Here is a 23,588-nt window from a genome sequence, read left to right on the forward strand (position 1 = left end):
GTGTGGTGTGGGGAGGTGGGGTGAGGGAGGTGTGGGGAATGTGGGGTGGGGAGGTCAGGTGGTGTGGGGAATGTGGGGGAGGTGTGCTTGTGTGGGGAGGTGCGGTGGTGTGGGGAGGTGTGGGGAAGGTGGGGTGGTGTGGGGAGGTGTGGGGGAGGTGGGGTGGTGTGGGGGAGGTGGTGTGGGGTAGGTGGGGTTGTGTGGGGGAGGTGGGGTGATGAGGGGAATGTGGGGTGGGGGAGGTGGGGTGATGTGGGGAGGTGGGGTGGTGTGGGGGATGTGGACATCAAAGGACACCACCGATTCAGTCCCAGGGTCAGCACTGAAATGGAGAATCCAGCCCCTTTTCTTTAAACTGTGTCCCTGGGCAAGATTTTCCAGTCCCCCAGCCGCGTGTTTCTCAGCAGCGCACCATTCGCTGGATTCTCTACTCCCACCGCTTATCAATGGGATTTCCCATTGAAGCCACCCCCACAGGTGGGGATGCGCTGCCGGCGGGAAAAGTGAACACCAACGGCCGGAGAATTCCGGCCCCTATTCCTTCACAATGTTCTTCCTCTCAGGATTCTGATGAAGGGCCCAAATAGAAATGTTAACCTTTCCTTCGATTTGAGCTGCTGACTGCCCTGCAGCGTATTTCCAGAACTTGCCACTCTTTAATTTTTTTACATAATTGCCCTGAAATAATACTGCTGATACCTCAAATACTTCCCCCACTGATAACTGCTGTCTGATCCAATCAAGTGACAACGCTAATATGCAGCAAGTAAAAGAGCGTAAAGTTATCTATTTCTTTTACCAATGCCTGATCCAAATTGACATTATCTGGGTCATAAAACATGCTTGTGAATGACTTAGCTCGTGGAGGAAATCCCCTTTGACATTAACTTCCTGCTCTCACGGCCTAAGATAATTATGATGCTAACCTTCCAGTAACAAGATGTTAAAAAGAGCCAATCATTGCAACCCAAAGAAATGAAGCCACATCGAGTACAGGATGAGCAACGTCAGTACCAGCTAAGGCTACATATTGGGTCAGCTTTCAGAGAACCATGGTTTCCTGAAGCACAGAAAAAAACCAACTAAGCAATGGGGTGGGGTTTGGGAGGGGCAGGATTACGAGAATTCACTATTCTTAAAATTGGCCTTGTACAGTAAGAAATTTGATCTTTGAAGATCACCTTACCGGTTTAAAAGAAACATTTGAAAAATTTCCATCCTTTGATTTTGACTTATGGCAATTCATTCGAAATAATCCTTAATCTCGAACACGGTCTCGAAACTTCTGATGATATATCCCAATGAGCTATTAAGGCTGAAGTTGGGGGACATACTGAGGTTGATGGGTTTTTGTAAGGGAAGAGTATTAATGGTTACAGAATCATAGATGGGATATTAAGATACAAATCAGTCAAAGCCTAAGTGAAAGGTGGTACATGCTTGAGGGGCTGAATGGCCTACTGATCTTATGTTTATGGCCTCTAAATATGGGGCTGGATTCTCCGCACCCCGACGCCAAAATCGCAGCTGGCGCCGGGGCGGAGCATCCAGCTTGACGTGGATATCGGGATTGGCGCCGGTTCGCCGATTCTCCGGGCACCAAAAACCGGTGTCACCGGGGGGTACGCCGCACCGCTGGGAGCCATTGCCAGAAGCCCATAACAACATCCTCCACGCCCCGACCGGGCGTGGCTTCTGACCCGGATGTGCGGGGGCCCGGATCTGCAGCAAAAGCTGCGAGATTTACTCTGGGTCCCTGCTAGCCCCTGCAGGGTTGGGAATTTGTGATCCTTTATTCCAGGATTTTCAGGAGTAAAACTCCACGGTTTTGACGCCGGCGTGGGACATAGTCCCAAAAACAGTGAATCCAGCCCATGGACATTCGGCAAATGGAAGCATCATAGATTTAGACAATCCCTACAGTGCAGAAGGAAGCCATTTGGCCCATCAAGTCAACACCAACCCTCAGAAGGAACACCCTACCTAGGCCTCCGCCCTATCCTCATAAACCCGCCTAGCCTTTGGAGACCAAAGGGCAATTTAGAATGGCCAATCCATCTAACCGGCATATCTTTGGACTGTGGGTGGAAACCGGAGCACCCGGAGGAGAACTTGTAAACTCCACAGAGAGAGTCACCTAAGACCGGAATGGAACACAGATTCCTGGTGCTGTGAGGCAGCAGTGCTAACCACTGTGCCACCAAGAGTGGAGAAGACAATTATTTAGAACAGAATCATTTTAAGTTTGCTGGGAATTAATTACATTAAAGCAATCTTTTTACTTGATTCTCAAAATGCTCAACAATACAGTAAGCATAGCTCAGCAGGTCGAGGGCTACATAGAACTGAGGAACATTACAGAGACATGATGAGATGATAAGTGATTAAACACAAAAATGCATCAATAGAACACAAGAAAATAGAAAGGGAGGTGCTGTTTCCCTTTTAAAATGAGAATATTTCAAATTTAACAATGCATTCCATCTCTTAGTGAATAAAAGTGCTAGAAGCTCGGATCAAAGTGCCAGGACCATCAGCAAGGCAATGAAAACTCAATAACAATGAAGTCTTTGGGTGCTATGGTTTAAGCATAATGAACTATCGCCATTATTACTATAATTGTATTAGCAGAGTTTACAATCCCACCAGTGCATAGAGCAGGCTATTTGCAGTTAAGCATATGTTCAATCCTCCTCCATACTTTTTCATCACAGGTTAACAAATTTCAAAAGGTGAAGAATATACAGCAAATTATAGGCGGAACTTAATATCACTCCCCAGTGATGAGTTTGGAGGCACGGAGTATTTAATCAAGCAGGAAGGTGGAGACCTCACTACCATCCCACGTCCACTCAATTGAGTCCGGGATGGACAGCTTTGGTTGCTGGCTCCATTTGCGGTGGGGGTCCCTTGTTTAAAGGCACTCATTGCCAGATCAAAGAACCCAGCATCGGGGAGGGTGAGCTTCCTCCTTGTCTCCTACCCCCTTACACCCATGATGCCCACCCCATGGCCCCATTCCCACCTTCACTCACCATTGGCCTAGGGACCCTCAGCCTCCAGTGGGTGCATTATTGGCAGATGCCACCTCTCCCGGTGGCACTGATGGCAATGGAGGGGCTCCAGCCTCTGATTGGCCATTAGCTCTCGGGGTACGGGATTTCCACCCGAGGCTCTTAATCATAGGGAAGGCCCGACCCTAGTATCTGAAGTGCCGGATGAGTACTGAATATGATGGACCTTCTCCAGCAAAAGCCTCATGGAGCTCCTGCCGGTTCTCCAGCCGGCAGGCTAGACCTCTGTCGTAAACATTAAATTCCACCCTATATGTTTTACTCCATTAACACCTCCAAATGTGAAATGTTCCCTATCAGACGGGTCATATAATTAATAGTTTGATAAATGTAATGGCATTTGAACACAATTAAATCAAATCGGAAATAAGTCATTATTCAATATTATGATGACATTTAGAAATACTTCTGAATGCTTCGTTTCCAAATTCTTACCATTATCATTCCACATTAAAATATTCCCAAAAAATTATTTTGTTTCCTATAATCAAATGAATCTACCTTGTGAAATCTGGCAACAAAAAGCAGACCAGAGATGCCTACACCTGTTGTCACCAATCCAAACTGCAAACTTAGACTTTCAGTGACTGATTGTCCTTTTGTCTTTCCGATCCTAAGCCCTCAGCCACATGCATTACAAGAAAGCTATTTAGTTCTCCATGATTCCATTAAATATTCAATAGACTATATTCCCTGTTATTTCTAGCGAACTGACTAAATTTTGATCGAAGCATCATATTAATCCTCTTCTGTTGCCATGTTGGACAGACTTTCCTTTTGCTTTAAAAAAAATCAGATACTGCGCAAGGTCCAAACTGGTCCAAGGCATCCAACTCTGAACAGTAAGTTGGTTACTCTTCCTTCTGTTTTTCTTTGTCTCTTCGCCACACGTAGAGAAGTAGCAGCAGTATGGCAAGGCAGACACTCGCTGGAATGCATGCGTAAAGGGGTTTCTTCAGCACCAGTAGGAACCAGATGGCACCTGCAGTCATAAACATAGACCATTAAATGCTATAGTCTTTGTCTTTTACAATGTTCACAGCACTCTCCTGAACAGACAGAAACTATTCCAATAGACAAGTAAAGGGATGGTTGCTTGTCCAAGGAAAATTCCAACATACAAAACGTGCATTATTTTGCTTTTATAGTTTTTTTTCATAGAACATAGAACATTACAGCACAGTACAGGCCCTTCGGCCCTCGATGTTGCGCTGACTTGTGAAACCACTCTAAAGCCCACCTACACTATTTCCTTCCATTTTGAGGGTGTTGACTCATATGCCTGACTTACTTGTTACCTCTCCGTTATCCTTCAGGCCTATGACCAAACTGTAAGTGTTGGCAGACCACACAAAAGTGTGAAAGACAACTCAACACATGCACTTTAATGAGATTCACGTGGAGTGGGAGCCCTGGTTGATTTTTACCTCTTTAGCCCAGAGGTACTGAAGTCAAATAGCACCCTAGCTGAGATAAGCCAAGTACAGCAAAACAACTTTGATTTGGGCAGCACCAACACAGCGTGATAGTTGGGTTAACAGTCTCAATGTGTCGAGTGAGAATTAGGCCAAACAGTCCAAAGCACTGTAAACAGGTTCCCCCAAATATGGGGAAGTTTGCTGCCTTATAAAATTCACTATTCTTTCGATTTTTCTTTTAGAGCATGAACATTTATGTCACTAAACGTGACCTTGAAAATACTTTTTGAAAAATTGCATTCCCTGAATTGGATTTTTGGGACTTCATTCCAAGTAGTTCTCGATCAGAAAACACACCATCCAGAGATTTCCAAATAGAAGGCATGTCCACGGAGTATAAATTGAAGGGTGTCCTGTTGAAATGATTAAACTGGCCATGTTTAGTTTGGTCAATGATATACAAGGGGAAGGTTCATACTGTGGACCAAGAGCAGTGCTTGTCTGGGAGTTTCAACTCCTGCGAATCCTGATGAATCAAGGGGTGGGTCAGGGTTCCCCCCAACCTGGTGGGCCAACCCAACCTGCCCAATTATTCGGGGTCAGGGTCATTTCAATAATGCTAACCTTTCCTGGTTGGGTTCCTAAATCGGCCAGGGAAGCCCAATTGAGGGAAAAAGTAAAATCACTGCAACACGTCAGCCATAATGTATTGGGGCCAGCTGTCTTCTGAAGAGGAGTATATTTTCTTTTCAATGGTCAGTCGGGTACTAATTTGATTAAACTCCCTACTAGGCCTTTAAAATGTAAATTCCACTTTCATGCACCATACCAACCTGAGCACCAAGAATGAATTTAAGCACCCAGGGCTTATGACAGGATGCACATCATCCAGAATGTTATATATTCCCAACTTACATTTCCTTTGATGCTCATCATATTTGGGTAAATCTAATGTCACTTCCAGCCCAAACTAATTGGCAATGGCAAGGAGACTGGGTTGTTGGTGAATCTCCAAAGAATTCTTCATCTGACCTCTGGAGTTAAGCTCAGAACTAGCAACGGCTGTGGTCTTTGTGTTGGAAAACTGAATCATGAAAAAAGGGGAAGACCATTTTGGGCTAAAGTTTGATAGCAGGACACTGGGGCACAAATTCAAACTGGCAAAGGGCTAAGGTCACAAAGTCTTCATACTGACTCACCATACACATGCAATGAACTTAAACTCAGACAAGAAAAGTCAGAAACAGAGGTAAAGTTGGAGGTGCAAAGAGTTAAGTAGAGAATATGCGCCTTGCCAATATTTCTTTGCACCTACTTTGGGAGAGCCTATTAATTAGTTACACCCCCTAAATGCCAGTTGAGAATTCTGCCCCCTACTTCCTCTAAGTAATGAAACCCTGAAAATGCGGTTGACATAATAATAATCTTTATTGTCACAAGTAGGCTTACATTAACGCTGCAATTAAGTTACTGAGAAAAGCCCCTCGTCACCACATTCCGGCGCCTGTTCGGGCACACAGAGGGAGAATTCAGAACGTCCAAATTACCTAACAGCACGTCTTTTGGGACTTATGGGAGGAAACCGGAGCACCCGGAGGAAACCTACGCAGACACGGGAGAACGTGCAGACTCCTCACAGACAGTGACCCAAATCGGGAATCAAACCTGGGACCCTGGCGCTGTGAAGCAACAGTGCTAACCACTGTGCTACCGTGCCGCCCCATTGAAGCCGAATCGACCAAATTGTTTGAAGCCAAATCATTGACTTGCACCTAAATTTTACACAGATCAGTATCTTGTGAGTTGGAATACGTAGGTTAGTGGTGAAGTTCTCATAAACAGCGGCCAAAGAAACACATCATTTTTAAATTGTAAATTGTTTATACACTTTCATTATGGAAGAAAAATAGAGCAAACCTGCGGACACGATTCCCGACAGTACAACTGTCCGTCCAGTGCTATACATTAAAACAGTAAGTGCCCAACTTCCAATCCCTTCTTTGTGATGGGTTGGTATATCTCAGATCAGGTAGAGCTCTAGGACAAGTTTGCAAGGAGCAGAACTTGGAAACCAGCTGAGGCTCCGGCATTTTAACGCTCTTCATCAACTTCTCCTTGAAAGTTTGTAAGAATTAAGTCTGGTGGCTTTAATTTTAGTCCCCAACTCATCCTGGATGTCTGGAAAGGTCTAGTGGCACATACCTCAGAGCCAGAAGCTCTGAGTTTTGAGTCCCTCCCCAGGACCTGTTGGTGTGTTGAAAGGATTTGCGGGTTGTTTGGATGGGAGAGGGGTTGCACGCTATTCAAAAGGGTAAAGACAGATGATTAAATTCCAAAAAGGATGCAATAATCCTGCAAGACAAAACCTCATCAGCCCTAGCCTTATCAAAAATGCTGTCTATGATTAGATAGTGGTGTTAAGTAGGATTGTGCTGATGGTTTACTTGTGCTAACTTTAGTCTCAGCCAAGCCATCAAGTTTATGTAGCAGTTGATGAGGATATCCTTTCCTGTCAATAAAAAGAGCTTTGAAACCAAGCTGAACCCTTCTGCCACCATTTTATAGTTCTCCTGAAATTAAATAAAATTTGTGGCGGTCACTGGCTTAAAAAAGCCGAATGGTATTTTGTTCAATTGGTCATTTTTCAAGACCTCACGTTGTCATTCATTGCAACAATTAGCACACAGAGGAACATAATAAAGACAGCTGGAACTGCCACCTAATACGGTATTTTTCGGACAGAATCCACAATTATCAGAACTAATCAGGCCTGTTTAAGTATTCATGTCCAAGTAATCAAAATCAGTATAAATTCTGCCTCAGCACTGGGTCAGCCCCACTGTATGCAAGTAAAAAGGCAGAAAATTCCTTGCTGATAAACACAGGAGATGGAAATTTCTACCTGATATGCCGTCCTCCTGAAATGCGACGTTGCTGAATAAGTTTCAAGGCTTCTTCTCCCATAGTACAATGGAGAGACAAGCACTTGCCATTCACCTGGAGTGTGCGGGCACAGCATTCAGTTACTAGAGCACTCGGAGTTTATCTACATCAGCACTGGTTTCCCTGCCAATACAGGAACCACCTCCATAACAGGATCATCATTGCCTCACACACTGCTGATTCGTCACTAATACAGAAACCACATAGAAAGCTTTTCCAGAATGCATCCCAACCCCCCCCCCCCCCCCCCCCCCCCCCCCAGGCTACTCCTTTAATGCACAACTGCCAGAAAACCTTCATCGTGTAATAGTTTTATGAAATACAATGTCATAATTAGGAGTAGGCAAAAGAGACAAATTAGAACAATATTACTATAATTTTCCTGGGAATTAATTCCATTCAGAGGCTTACAATGTATTTCTTCTTTAATGGAACCTTTTTATTTGCTTTTCAAAATTCAGGATGATACAGTGAGCACAGCATGCAGCGACCTTTACAGAATAAAAGAATAAAACAGAGGTGATTCAACGTACGTCAGTCTACAGATCAGTAAAAGACATTATGGTAGAGAGGGATGTGCTATTCTCTGTTATAATGAGAGTATTTGAACATTATAAGGAAGGTATTCCATCTCATAGTGGAAAGGAAACAGGTGCTGGAAACATGGCTCAAGGTGCCAGGAGAATCAGTAAGACATTTCCAACTCAATGGTGAACTCTAAACACAAAAAGACTATGATTTTAACACACGGACCATCACCATTATTACAACTGCATTGAAATTAACATCATTTACAATCCCACCACTGCACAAAGTGAGATGTATACAGGGAAAGCACATGTTCACTCCTCCTCGACATCTCCCAAGGATTTTTCATCACAGGTTAAAACATTTCAAATAAGTGCAGCTTCCCTTAACACAGGGACAGTAATGTTTACTTCCCTTAACATTTCAAATGCCTCCACCCATGCCCCCCCCTCCCCATTGGCCATATAATCAACTGTCTTACGAATCCAATGGCATTTCAATGCACAAAAATGCTTGTGATTATATAGCGCCTTTCCTGATCTCAGGATATCCCAAGGCGTTTCACAGCTACTGAAGTATTTTTGGAAGGTTAATCACTGTTGAAACGTAGGAAACGCAGTTGGCAAGTTGTGTGCAGAAAGCTCCCACAATCGGCATTATGATAGTGACCAGAAAATCTATCAAAGTGAGTTTATTAAATCTATTCAAGTTGAGTGAGCAATATTGAGCAGGACAGTGGAGACCTCCCCTGCTCTTCTTCAAAACAGTGTCATGGGATCTACAATGTCCACCAGACTCTTAGTTCAGCCTCTTGTCTGACAGTGCAGCATGCCCTCAGTACAGCAATGAAATATCAACCTTGTGCACAGATCTCTGATGGAGGGCAATGAGCATGGAACCATCTGGCTCCGAAGCACAAAAGTCTACCCACTGAGCCATGGTTGATGCCAGTCATAGAAAAATGACACAAAAGCAAAAAAACAGATCATAACCAAGAACCCTGTAACACCTCGAAATGCCCCCAGTTTTCAAATTCTTACCAAGTTCATCCTGCATTAAATAACTCATGGGAAATTGTTCGCAAATGTTTGACTCAAAACCAATAGTATACCTACTGAAAGTTGGATTTAATGTAGACCAAAGGTGCCTACATCTGGTTATTTCAATCCTGCCTGTCAAACTGTAAGCTGGGACATTCAGTATCTGAATGTCCCTGCACCTCTTTCAATCCCCCACCCCATCTATTCCTGCATTATTAGCTGCTTATTCCCAGCTGACCTTCTGAACTCAATGTATTAATCCCCTTCAGTAGGCATGTTGTACATACTCTCCTTTTACTTTTGTCTCTATGATGGTCAGACACTATTCATGATCCAAATTGGTCCCTCACGCCTGGAACTAGTAGTGTTGGTTACTCTGTCTTCTGTTTCTTTCTGTCTCTTTCCCAGATATATAGCAGCAGTAGCAGTAAGCCAAGAGTGCAGGCAGACGGTAAGCACAAAAAAGGTTCTTCTTTTAGGATCAGGAAGGAATACAGCTCACCTGCAGAGTCATAAATAAAGATAATTAAATGCACTATTGACCACCTTTTACAAAGCTCATAGCTTTTACCTGAACAGTACTCCTGGTTTTAAACACAGAAACTATTTGATGGGCCGTGTCAATGGGGGGACCACTCATTGAAAGTAAACTCCAACATCTTAAAACAACCCTTCATTTAGTTTATAGGTTTTTTTTCCTTCTCTGTCTCATGTTAGGTTGTTGAGCCACAAGCCTAACAACTTTCTTGTTGCCTTGCTCATTCTTCGTGTTAAGGCAAGACTAAATGTTGGCAGATAACAGGAGCACGAAGAGGACAACACAGCAAAGTCCACCTGCATCACCAGCAGATGTTCATCACGTGTATTTTCCTGTAACATTCACTGGATAGTGATCAGGGGTGGGAACCCTGGCTAATGTATACAGCCCTGGCTGAGATATGCTGATAAATGCAAAACGACGTAGGCTCGTGCAGCAGGTTCAACAGAGCTTCAGAGTTGGGCATCAAACCCAAGTATAAGGAGAAATTAGGTGGAGCTGACATAAAGCATTATTGAAAAGATGGCTTTTGGAACACACTGAACATGGGGCATTCCTAGTGTACATGGTTCAGCAGGGGACGGGTCAGCTAGTTCAGTTGGCTGGACGTCTGGTTCGTGATGCGGAGCAAAGCCAACAGCGCAGACTCAATCCCCGTACCGGCTGAGATTATTCAGGAAGGCAGCGCCTTCTCAACCTCGCCCCTCGCCTGAGGCGAGGTGACCCTCAAGTTAAATCACCACCAGTCAGCTCTCTCGCAAAAGGGGAGAGCAGCTTACGGTCCTCGGGACTGTGGCGACTTTCATTTTTTACCTGGTTCAGTGCTAAACCTGTCAAATATTGCTGTCAAATTTCAAGGGCTAATTAATTCACCACAGTCTCTTCAGCAAATGTTCTTTGATCGGGAATGGTTTCCTCTGGATTAAAAGCAGCCATTTAGCAGCTTGTGAGCAGCCCTTTTCAATCTGTGTTTTTAAAAGTGTTAGGAGAAAAGGAAAATCACAAAATGTTATTTTAATGAGAAATTAAGAAAAAAAGACTTCTGACTCACAATGGCTGCCCTGCATGCTGTTTCTGAACCTATGGCAAGAACACAAGTATGGTGTACCCTAAAACAGCTGCAGGCAGAGTAAGATCGTATTCTAGTGACAAACAAGGCATCCAGCCTTTGCTCCAGAGTCATCAGTAACTGAGTCATTCTGACATTTGCTTTTCCTGTGTAGATTAAATTATAGAGAACTAATGAATCAATGCTTCAAAGGTATCGGACCACCGCTTGCTGTGTTAAATTGAATCCGCATAGAGTCTGGAGTTCCCCTTCGAGAATCTGATTACATCCTGCACATAAAATATTTTGCAATTCTTCTGTTCTTTCATTGTATAAGCAGCAGAAAAGCAGATAGATTTATGAAAATGGTGAAAGGTTGAATTTTATTGAGAAAGCAGCAAAAGAGAAGCGTGAGAATATGGAGAGGCAATAATTAGTTAAAATCAGGGGGAGATTCAGCAATGAGACAGCCAGCAGACAGAAGCTGGTAACCATCTCAGGCCATTTAGGGTGAAGTGCTAGCTACGAATGATTACGATAGTGGGACTTCGGGAGACTTGATTCCGCAGCTTGAGAATTTAAGTAAATTTCGAGCCGAAGAGGGATTTAGTTTGGATTCCGAAACCTTGCCACAAGCTGCTGTTGTACAGCTTGAAAAGCTAATCCCAACTCCATAAATCATACCAACAACATTGCGTCTCCCCTTTGATCTATTCTGCTGGGTGTTAGCAGGCAATTATATGAATGGACTACTTTGAACTGGATCATCAGCTTTGTTCAATAAAGTAACAACCTACCTATTAAATATTTATTTATAACCCACTAACAAAATAACTGTGCTGGGAGTTATAGAAGAAACAATTTTATGCAATATGATTCTGATATTCAGAATGGCAACAATAAACAACAAGCCTATCTTGCCATGACTGTAATATATAACCCAGCAAAACTTTGCAAACAGCTAACAAGTTACTCAACTCAACCAACACCACCAGATAGATTGGTCATTCATCTCACTGCTGTTTACAAGACTTTTCTTGGCTCACATTTGTCTGTCTTTGCCCACATAACTTTACACTTTAAATGTACCTTATTGATCATGAAGGACTTTTTAAAAATGAAAGGTGCTATATAAATGCAGGATCTTGCTTTTGTTACAATCCCAGCTGATGTTGTTACTGGACAGCCAGGACCCAGAGTAGAACCCTGCTCAATAGATCCAACGTTTTATTTTTTGTTTAGAGACATGGATGAACGTAGTCACAGAATTGTCAATTAACTTTCAACAAAAGGAAAATATCAACGACAATACACTACTCCTTCATCCCAGCTAAACCTTTGCAGATAAATAGAGTTGCAAGGATAACACAAGTTATAAAATCTAATACTCTAATGTTTTCAGAAAGTTTACAGTCCATGTAAGGCCATAGGCGAACTGTGGTCAGACACACTGCGCTCTGAAACCAAGTGACAGAATCATCGAATCATAGAATTTACAGTGCAGAAGGAGGCTATTCGGCCCATCGAGTCTGCACCGGCTCTTGGAAAGAGCACCCTACCCAAGGTCAACACCTTCACCCTATCCCCATAACCCAGTAACCCCACCCAACACTAAGGGCAATTTATCATGGCCAATCCACCTAACCTGCACATCTTTGGACTGTGGGAGGAAACCGGAGCACCCGGAGAAAACCCACGCACACACGGGGAGGATGTGCAGACTCCGTACAGACAGTGACCCAAGCCGGAATCAAACCTGGGACCCTGGAGCAATTGTGCTATCCACAATGCTACCGTGCTGCCCTCCACAATGCTACCGTGCTGCCCTCCACAATGCTACCGTGCTGCCCAGATGTCACCCAAAACAACGTCTGTAGACTTCTCATCAAATTCCTCCCAGGTGCTTGTCCCACTAGGAGACAACTCGCCTCACGAGATCTCTGACTTTCACACGTGGGTTTCCAAACTTCAGTCTCGAAGGCCACACTTTGAAATCTTCTTCCGCACAATGTTTTATCTCGGATACTTCACCAAGAATTCACATACTATGGGCGTCATTCTCCGACCCCCCGCCGGGTTGGAGAATCGCCGGGGGCTGCCGTGAATCCCGCCCCCGCCGGTTGCCGAAGTCTCCGGTACCGGATATTCGGCGGGGGCAGGAATCGGGCCGCGCCGGTTGGCGGGCCCCCCTGCTGGATTCTCCGGCCCGGATGGGCCGAAGACCCGCCGATAAATTGCCTGTCCCGCCGGCGTGGATTAAACCACCTTTTCAACGGCGGGACAAGGCGGCGTGGGCGGGCTCCGGGGTCCTGGGGGGGGCGCAGGCCGATCTGGCCCGGGGGGGGTGCCCCCCGCAGTGGCCTGGCCCGCGATCAGGGCCCACCGATCCGCGGGCGGGCCTGTGCCGTGGGGGCACTCTTTCCCTTCCGCCTCCGCCACGGTCTCCACCATGGCGGAGGCGGAAGAGACTCCCTCCACTGCCCATGCGTGGGAAAACTGTCAGCGGCCGCTGACGCTCCCGCGCATGCGCCGCCCCGAGATGTCATTTCCTCGCCAGCTGGCGGGGCAACAAAGGCCGTTTCCGCCAGCTGGCGGGGCGGAAATTCCTCCGGCGCCGGCCTAGCCCCTCAATGTTGGGGCTTGGACCCCAAAGATGCGGAGCATTCCGGACCTTTGGGGCGGCGCGATGCCCGTCTGATTGGCGCCGTTTTGGGTGCCAGTCGGCGGACATCGCGCCGTTTCGGGAGAATTTTGCCCATGGTTTCAGCCTCCCCTTTTAGTATTCCTCTGCCCTGGATCATCATGTTCATTCAAGTTTCCACACATTCTTTCAGGTACCCAGCCATGCCAACAGAACACCACTGCTTCACAGGCTCTGTTACAGTGTCACCAGCCACAGGATCATCATGGAAGCACAGTTTCTTGCTTTACCAACTTTAAATCTGGGGGGCGATTCTCCGAGCCCCGCGCCGGAGAATCGCCGCAACCGCACCACGACGCCGGCGCGCAATTCTCCAAGGTGCGGAGAATCTGCGCCATTTGCACCGGCTCGTTTGACGCAGCGCCGACCGCGGGCCGCTGGAATCGGCGGGGCCGCTGATTCTCCGGCCCAGATGGGCCAAGCGGCCGCGCGTATACGACAGAGTCCCGCCAGTGCCGTTCACCCCTGGTTGCTGCCAGTGGGAACTCTGCGTGAAGGGTCGGGGGGGGGGGGGTGGGGGGCAGCCTGTGGGGAGGGGAAAAGCAATCCTTCACCGGGGGGGCCTCCGATGGGGGCTGGCCCGCAATCAGGGCCCACCGATCGGTGGGTCGGCCTCTCTCCCCCCCCCACCCCCCCGGGCCTACTTTGTTGCGCGGGCCGGCCCCTGAATACCGACGCCATGTTGAGTTGGGGCCAGCGCGCTGCAGAAGTCCCCCGCGCATACGGTTGGCGCGGCCCAACTGCGCATGCGCGGGTTGGCGCGGTGCCCATTTGGCGCCGGGAAGGGAGGCTGGAGTGGCGTGAACCGCTCCAGCGCCATTCTGGCCACCTGCGGGGGACAGGATCGGTCGTACCCGGGCCCGTTTCGCGCCGTCGTGAAACGCAACGGTGTTCACGACGGCGCGAACACTTGGTCTCCATTTTGGAGAATCGCCCCCCTGATTCCTGCAGCTGCCCTTTTAATTCAGAGCCCTTTCTCTTCTGTTTGCTTTAACTTCACGGACAGAAACTTGTTTCTTTTACTTCACAATCCTCCTGGAACCGTCCTCTGTCCCATTCCCTAGTTTCTGGAACTTTCTGTCCTTTAGCTTCTGGGGCTTGCCTTCTGTCCTTTTTGTTGTCCCGTCTTACTGGCAATTTCTGTGGAAAGCTTCTTGCCTCTGAGTTGCCTGGTTCAAACTGACTCGATTGTTTCTGCTTTTCAGTGTGGACCTCTGGTTGCTGAGCAACAGCTTATTCTTTTCAGCCCTATAATTGCTTATACATTGTAAAACTTCCATTACAAAGCAGGCAAAGTTTAAAGTGGTGCTAAAACCTGTAGACTTTTGTAAACCTGTGTTTAAACGCAGCTCAACTGACATTTTAACCCTCAGCACACAAATGCAAAAACACAAAAATTAAACTTCAACTTGTACCTTACCTCCAACTCGTACAATACAAATGTAAATTACGGGTAGCAAGGTGGTGCAGTGGTTAGCACTGCTGCCTCACGGCGGCGAGGACCCGGGATCGATCCCAGCCCCGGGTCACTGTCTGAAGGAGTTTACACATTCTCCCCGTGTCTGCGTGGGTCTCACCCCCACAATTCAAAAATATGCCGGTGAATTGGCTACGCTAAATTGCTCCTTACTTGGAGAAAAAAAATTAAAACAAAAGAAAGACAAATATAAATTACTTAAGCTATTTCTATTTCCAAACACTTCCTTAATTTTTATAAATGATAAAATGTTTCTGATTTTAGCTGTGGTGCCTAGGGTACTTAACTGGCCAAAGGTTTGCAGTTGAAGTAACGTAGAGCTCAACAGCGTTTTGAAAGAGTAACTTGCTCAACAGCATTTACCATCTGTACATATGCAGTTAAAGAAGAAAATCAAGAAGTTATCCTGATCCTCCAGATGCTTCTCCACACCGGTATTTCACCAAGAGCTTCATCAATCACCGGCCGGATGCTCCGTCCCGCCGCGCCACATTTCTGCCTCAACCTGCCGGCGGGATGCTCCGTAACACCGGCCGGTCAATGGGGCTTCCCATTGTGGGGCAGCCCCACGCCGTCGGGAAACCCCCGGGTTGCCGGCGAGATGGAGAATCCCACCCCACATATATGGGAGGGTGTGAATTTGCAGTATTTATGTAATAGATATCCACAACATACACCAGAGAAAGTTAGAGCTTGTCCATTCAAGTGTAAGTGAATTTTTAATCAGAAAAGTAATTCACGATCATGCTCAAATGACCTCTCTAGTTGAAAATTAATATTTAAAAGTGTAAAGTCTCATACCTTCAAATTTACTGTTTCTTTCTGCCTCTTTTATCTCTCTCTCTCAATCTCAGCTTTCTTTCTTTCTCTTTATTTTGAAATCTGTACATGATTTGGCACTAAATTAACTATTCTAAATGATATCACGTGGTTTAGATTATGTGTCTCACTAAAGATTCTTTAATTTGTTTGGTTAAAGACACCCACCATTGCCTTCCCTGTTCATCGCTGACTGTGAAATCTGAGCTCATAGAATCAGAGAATCCCTACAGTGCAGAAGGAGGCAATTCAATCCATTGAAAGACCATCCCACACAGGCCAAATCCCCCCCCTTTTCCTGCAACCCCACCTAAGGGACAAATGGCATGGCCAATCCACCAAACCTGCACATATTTGGAATGTTGGAGGAAACCAGAGAACCCAGAGGAAACCCACACAGACACGGGAAAAACATACAAACTCCACACAGGTCACCCAAGGTGAGAATCCGAAGGGTCCCTGGCGCTGTGAGCCAGCAGCGCTAACCACTGTGCCATCATGCCACTCCAAAATGATGCATATTAACTTTGAGACTCACACCACCATCTTCTCCCACCCCTTGACTTCCCTCCATCACCCCAGAACTACCAGAATCACCTGAGGATCATCACAACTCAAGTGAGGGACAAGGTTGAGAAGGTGGGGACTTCATGAATAATCTCAGCCAGTATGGGAATAGAACCCGTACTGTTGACCTTGCTCAGCATCACAAACCTACTGTCTAGTGTACTGAGCTAAATCAGCCCCTAACTAATGTCTAATGTCATTAATGCTGAAAAACTGAGATATATAATTTATCCACAAGTCCTTGCATGTAACTGTAATTGTTAAATACAATACATCACATAATAATATATACTTTTAATTTAAAGTACCCAATTCTTTTTTTTCCTGTTAAGGGCAAATTAGTGTGGCCAATCCACCTATCCTTTACATCTTTCTGTGGGTGAGACCCACGCAGACATGGGAAGAATGTACAAACTCCACACTGACAACGACCCGGGGCCGGGATCAAACCCAGGTCCTCGGCGCCGTGATGCAGCAGTGCTAACCACTGTGCCACCCTCACATAATAATATTTAAGGGTATAGATCTTGTTTAGTGCTTCAATGCAATTTTTAAAAAATAGTCAACAGTAAAAGGATACTTGAAACAAGCTTTGTGGTGACTAAAGGTTTAGTCAACTGGTTTTCAGAAGAGTCAGATGGAATAAGATGGAGATTGAGAGACACAGAGGTCCAGAACTTAAGGCCTAGACATTGAAGACCTAGCTGCCAATGGTAGAGTGAAGGGATACTGACTATATGCAGAATGGATGTTTTCCCTGGTTGGGGAATCTAGATCCAGGGGACACAGTCTCGGGATTCAGGATAGATCATTTAGGACTGATCTGAGGAAAAATATCTTCACTCAAAGGGTAGTGAACTTGTGGAATTCACTACCACAAAAGGCTGTGGAGCCAAGCCACTGAAGGTACTGAAGAAAGAGATAGATCATTTTTTAATGGAAGGAGATGGTTGGTGAGGAGCATAAGGCAGTGTTGCAAATGGCCTTGCCTGATGGTGGTGTAGAAGTGTTTCGCTTTTACTGTCTCAGAGTAACGGCAAGGTGTAAAACAGAGTTGTTTTGAAACTCCTCAGTACCATACCAATCATTACTCTCCGGCCCTGAGTTTGTGGGGTCATGTGAGAGGACACCTCATATGTATGGGTCAGGCAAGCACACCTTTAACCCCTGGCTGCTTAACACTCTGCAAACTGCGAGATGGTGCTTGTCTAGGCCCTTGACCCATGATACCATCAACATCCCCACTTGATGAGACAATCTGGGGAACGTTTTTCTTTATTCTTCAGTATTCCGGATGGTTCGTGTGGCCTGGGTCTCCCTGGGCCATCAGTCCTGATGGATCACCTCCCCACCTTTTATGTGCAGATACTCCCCTTGCTCAAATTTTGGGCATTTTTCAGCACGTACCGGCAGGGCTTTTCCAGAATGATCCAATTACCTATGCAATTTTGGCGAGGCAAGTAACACATGTTACAAGTTACTTCCCTCGTGTACTTTCCGTTTGAGCTGGGTTTTTACTTTAATGACGAGAGCTGGTTCAAAACTTGCAGATCTTTTCAATAATGAAAACCACATTTTAAAAATGCTTTCGTTTACCAAGCCTCTGGGACTGGCTGGTTACGAGAATGCATGAAATCGGCGAAGTAAACAGCAGTTTCCTATACGCAGTAAATAAAACAGAAGCATAAATTTGATCTATGTTCTATGTTGAAATTCTCCCATCACCTCATCAGCTTCCTCTGTGATTTTACAAATGTCAAACCAATTCCCACCTAAAATGTATAATGGATGAAAAATTGCTCAATTTATGCCATTTGATTGTACGTCTGGAATCATGAATCTTATCCAGTTTTGTTCACTGGTCTTATTATTGAAACTGATATCATGTAAGAAAATCATACTTAAAACCAAAGAATAGAACCATAGAACACCTACAGTGCAGAAGGAGGTGATTCAGCTCATTTAGTCTACCAATCCACCTAACCAGCACTTCATTGGACTTGTGAGAGGAAACCGGAGCACCCGGAGGAAACCCACGCAGACACGGGGATGAAGTGCAAACTCCACAGTCACCCAACACCGGAATTGAACCCGGGTGTCTGGCGCTGTAAGACAACAGGGTTCACCACTGTGCTACCATGCCGTATCTTAAGGCAACAAGCTACAGTATTGTATTGATAAGCTTTTCAAATATACTGCCTTCAGTTCCTCACACTAACCCTCCCAGTGAGCGACCTGTGATAACATTGAATTCTGTCTTCAGTAACAACATGGGCGAAATTCTCCGGAAACGGCGCGATGTCCGCCGACTGGCACCCAAAACGGCGCAAATCAGTCGGGCATCGCGCCGCCCCAAAGGTGCGGAATGCTCCGCATCTTTGGGGGCCGAGCCCCAACCTTAAGGAGCTAGGTCGGCGCCGGACGAATTTCCTCCCCGCCAGCTGGCGGAAAAGGCCTTTGGTGCCCCGGCAGCTGGCGCGGAAGTGACATCTCCGGGCAGCGCATGCGCGGGAGCGTTAGCGGCCGCTGACGGCATTCCCGCGCATGGGCAGTGGAGGGAGTCTCTTCTGCCTCCGCCATGGTGGAGACCGTGGCGAAGGCGGAAGGAAAAGAGTGCCCCCACGGCACAGGCCTGCCCGCGGATCGGTGGGCCCCAATCGCGGGCCAGGCCACCGTGGGGGCACCCCCCGGGGCCAGATCGCCCCGCGCCACCCCCCAGGACCCCGGAGCCCGCCCGCGTCGCCTTGTCCCGCCGGTGAGAGAGGTGGTTTAATCCACGCCAGCGTGACAGGCATTTTAGCGGCGGGACTTCGGCCCATCCGGGCCGGAGAATCGCGCGGGGGGTGCCCGCCAACCGGCGCGGCGCGATTCCCGCCCCCGCCGAATATCCAGTGCCGGAGACTTCGGCAACCGGCAGGGGCGGGATTCATGCCAGCCCCCGGCGATTCTCTGACCCGGCGGGGGGTCGGAGAATCTCGCCCCATATCTGTGGATAAAACTGGAATACTGGGCGGGATTCTCCCATCGCGTGGCTAAATGTTGACGCCGGCGTAAAAATGGGAGTGCTTTACTCCGGCGTCAACAGGCCTTTTGGCGCCTGATTCTCCGGGCCACAGGGTACCAGCACGGCGCTGGAGTGGTTCATGCCGCTCCAGCTGCTGATCCTGGCGTCAACTGAGCGCCGCGGGGTCCGCGCATGCGGAGTGGCACCAGCGCCAATGAACACATGCACAATGGCTCCCTTCTCCGCGCGGCCCCGACGCCAAATGGCGTAGGGCTACAGGGGCCGGCACAGAAGAAAGGAAGCCCCCAGCCTGAGAGGCCGGCCCGTCAATCGGTGGGCCCCGATCGCGGACCAGGCCACACGGAGGCCACCTCCCGGGGTTGGACCCCTCCTCCCCCTTCACAGGCCGCCCCCGGACCCTTCAACGCTGAGGTCCCGCCGGCTCAGACCATGTTAGAACGGAGCCGGTGGGTGTCAGGTGTTTTGCCACGGCCGTTCAGCCCGGAGAATCGCGGGGGGGCCGCGTAGAGCGCCCCCGACCGGCGCCGCGGCGATCATGCCGGCCCCAATGGCGCCGATTCTCCGCTCTGCGGAGAATCGAGTCCCGGCGCGATTCGCGTAGCCCCCTGCTGATTCGCCGACCCAGCGCGGGGTCGGAGAATGCCGCCCACTAAACTTCCAAACACCTTCAGTGAAGCTCATGAAAATATTCAAACATTTGCCATTATTTTGTACTTTCACAGAAAAACCTCTATGAATCAATTGGCTGAGTTTGGTCCATTACAATTCAATAACATGGGAGAAAACGCGGGCTGCTTTGGTCCATTGGGTGAATGGGCTTGAATGAGTTTACATGGATCAGTGCCTGTGCAGCAGGTCCCATTAGTTGATTAATTGTCCAACAACAACACAAAACCAAAATACTGCAGATGCTGGAAATCTGAAAGAGAAACAGAAAATGCTGGAAACACTCAGCAGATTTGGCAGCATTTGTGAAGAGAGATTTCTGGTCATTGATCTTTCGGTTCCGATGAAAGGTGCTTAACCCGCAACATAATTCAGTTTCTCTCTACAGATGGTGCCTGACCTATTCAATTGCTCTAGCCAGATTGACCACATTTACAGAACCAGCCCACAAGGCACCATAGGCATTGGTCAGGTGCGGGGGAGAGGCGGATTTTGTAACCACAAAGAGACTGAGTCACTGGGCAGCCAGAGTTGAGCCCTCTCCACATAATATCATGCAGCAAGCAATCAAATAAGGCAGTTTAGTGTTCAAAACATGAGTTGCATGAAAACTCCACATATTAATCCAACATGCAGAAAAGCAAAGGGGGTAAGAGGGCCAATCCATGGCTTACAAAGGTGTAGTGCCATCAATTCACTGCAAGACGATGAGAACGAGTGAACAGAGGCTTTATTAACCGAGAACTTGCCTGCCTGTGAGTTCAGTAACAATGAGTGCCGCCCACAGGTGGCCAGGTCTATGTACAGCCCCGGGGGGGGGGGGGGGGGGGGGGGGGGGGGGTCGGAGACAGAGGCAGAGCCCTGTACGATACATGGTGGTAGATCGTATTACTATTTCCTGGTCATAGGTCACAGTACTATACAGACAGGGTAGATTGTATTACCATTGCCTGGCCATAGGCCACAGTACTAAACAGACAGTTTATACTATGGTGAATACATTCACCACATTCACCCCCTGTTAAAAAAAATGAAGTCCGGCGGGGGTGAGATGGGATCATCATATATTCAGTCTATCTGGAGGCCGGATTGTTCTTTTGGACCTCCTCAGCTTTGGCGGTGCGGCAGGTGCCGGCGTTGCAGTTGATAACTCCGAGAGCGTGTTGTTTGGAGCATCAGTCCGGCGTGTTGGCGTCGGTTGAGGGGAGGGCGTAGGCAGGGGGGTGGTGGATGGCGGCAGTGTAGGCACGGGACAGTACAGGAGCCCCAGGGGGGGGCGTAAGGAGCGTGGGGGGTGGCGGTAGGCGGCGGGGGCAGGGCGCGTTGGCCAGGGTACCAGCGGGCGCCAGGTCCCGTAGGGAGACCGTATCTTGCCGGCCGTCTTGGTGCGCGACGTAGGCGTATCGGGGGATGGCGTTGTCAGCCAGGATGGAAGCGAGACCCCGGAGATGGACTTCCTAGGGAAGACAAACACACGGTCGCGAGGGGTCTCGTTCGCAGCTGTGCAGAGGAGCCATCTAATGGAGTGAAGCGCGTCGGGGAGGACCTCCTGCCAGCGGGGAATTGGGAGACTTCTAGACTGGAAGGCAAGAAGAAAGACCTTCCATACCGTCGCGTTCTCCCTCTCCACCTGCCCATTTCCCTGCGGGTTGTAGCTCGTAGTCCTGCTAGAGGCGATGCCTTGACTGAGCAGGTACTGATGCAGCTCATCGCTATAAACGATGTGCCCCGGACACTGTGGATGTATGCAGGGAAACCGAACAGGGTGAAGATGCTGTGCAGTGCCTATATAAGTGGCCGAGGTCATGTCGGGACAAGGGACTGCGAAGGGGAAGTGGGAGTACTTGTCAATGATGGTCAGGAAGTATATATTGTGGTTGGTGGACGGGAGGGGCCCTTTGAAGTCAATACTGAGGCGCTCAAAGGGCCGGGAGGCCTTTACCAGATGAGCCTTGTCTGGCCGGTAGAAGTGCGGTTTGCACTCTGCGCAGACGTGGCAGTCCTTGGTCATGGCTCTGACCTCCTCGGTGGAGTAGGGCAGGTTGCGGGCCTTAATAAAGTGTGTCAGCCGGGTGACCCCGGGTGACAGAAGTCATTGTGGCTAGCCCGAAGTCGGTCATCTTGCGCACTGGCGCATGTGCCACGGGACAGGGCATCTAGGGCTCGTTGAGCTCCCCAGGACGATACTTGATATCGTAATTGTAGGTGGAGAGTTCGATCCTCCACCTCAAGATTTTGCCATTTTTAATTTTGCCCCGTTGTGCGTTGTCAAACATAAAGGCTACCGACCTTTGGTCGGTGACGAGGGTGAACCTCCTACCGGCTAGGTAATGCCTCCAGTGCCGCACAGCTTCCACGATGGCTTGCGCTTTCTTCTCGACAGAGGAGTGTCGGATCTCGGAGGCGTTGAGGGTTCGGGAAAAGAAGGCTACTGGCCTGCCCGCCTGGTTGATGGTGGCGGCCAGGGCGATGTCTGTCGCATCACTCTCTACCTGGAAGGAGACGGACTCGTCCACCGCGTTCATTGCGGCCTTGGTGATATCGCCCTTGATGCGGCTGAAGGCCGAGCGGGCCTCAGCCGTCAGGGGGAATATCATGGCTTTAATAAGTGGGCGGGCTTTGTTGGGGACCCACTGGGCATAGTAGGAGAATAGCCCCAGGTATTGTTTGAGAGCCTTGAGGCTGTGGAGAAGGGAAAATTCCGTGAGGGGGCGCATGCAGTCGAGGTCGGGCCCTAGGACTCCGTTTTCCACGACATAGCCAAGGATGGCTAGCCGGGTTGTGCGGAAAACGCACTTCTCCTTGTTATATGTGAGGTTGAGGGATTGGGCGGTTTGGAGGAACATCTGAAGGTTGGCGTCATGGTCCTGCTGATCATGGCCGCAGATGGTGGCATTGTCCAAGTATGGGTATGTACCCCGCAGCCCGTACAGGTCCACCATTCGGTCCATCGTTCTCTGGAAGACCGAGACTCCATTAGTGACGCCGAAAGGGACCCTGAGGAAGTGGAAGAGTCAGCTGGCTGCTTCAAAAGCCGTAGAGTGGCGATCTTCCGGGTGGATCAGAAGCTGGTGGTAGGCTGACTTCAGATCTACCATGGAGAAAACCCAGTACTGCGCGATTTGGTTGACCATCTTCGCTATGTGGGGTAGGGTGTACGCATCCAGTTGTGTGAACCGGTTAATTGTCTGGCTGTAGTCCACAACCATCCGATTCTTTTCCCCAGCCCTGACAACTACCACTTGTGCCCTCCAGGGGCTGTTGCTGGCCTCGATGACCCCGTCCCTCAAAAGTCGCTGGACCTCTGACTTGATAAATGTCATGTCTTGTGCACTGTATCGTCTGCTCCTGGTGGCGACGGGTTTACAGTCGGGGGTGAGATTCGCGAAAAGCGGGGGCGGGGGGCGGCCTTAAGGGTCGCAAGGCTACATATCGTGAGGGGGGGTAAGGGTCCGACGAACTGTAGGGTCAGACTTCGGTGACTGCATTGGAAGTCTAGTCCAAGCAGTAGGTGAGGGAGGACATACAGTTTAAATTGGGTGTACTCTGAGCACTGTGTCGCAAGGTTCGCGACACAGTACCCCAGGACCTGCACCGAATGGGATCCGGAGGCAAGGGAGATTGTCTGGGACGTGGGGTAGATGTGGTGGGAGCAGCGCCTGACCGTGTCGGGGTGGACGAAGCTCTCTGTACTCCCAGAGTCGAAAAGACAGGGGGTCCCGTGCCCGTTGACCCGGGCGACCA

At 48.4% G+C, this 23,588-nt stretch overlaps 1 protein-coding gene across 2 annotated transcripts in view; it reads right to left on the reverse strand.

Annotated features, from left to right (window-relative positions):
• Positions 1-2,237: 2,237 nt before the first annotated feature.
• The window catches only part of LOC140418142 (transmembrane protein 35B-like), a 118,858-nt gene continuing 97,507 nt past the window's right edge, over positions 2,238-23,588 (reverse strand). The window contains exon 3 of one of the 2 annotated variants that reach the window (XM_072501560.1): positions 2,238-4,056. In XM_072501560.1, the coding sequence (XP_072357661.1) occupies positions 3,926-4,056 (131 nt within the window). In that variant the 3' untranslated portion in view covers positions 2,238-3,925. Of the gene's footprint in view, positions 4,057-7,858; positions 9,506-23,588 lie in introns of those variants that run through there. The other variant, XM_072501566.1, reaches the window with a different exon arrangement.

This window comes from Scyliorhinus torazame, chromosome 1 (assembly GCF_047496885.1).
Source record: "Scyliorhinus torazame isolate Kashiwa2021f chromosome 1, sScyTor2.1, whole genome shotgun sequence".
Classification (NCBI taxonomy): domain Eukaryota; kingdom Metazoa; phylum Chordata; class Chondrichthyes; order Carcharhiniformes; family Scyliorhinidae; genus Scyliorhinus; species Scyliorhinus torazame.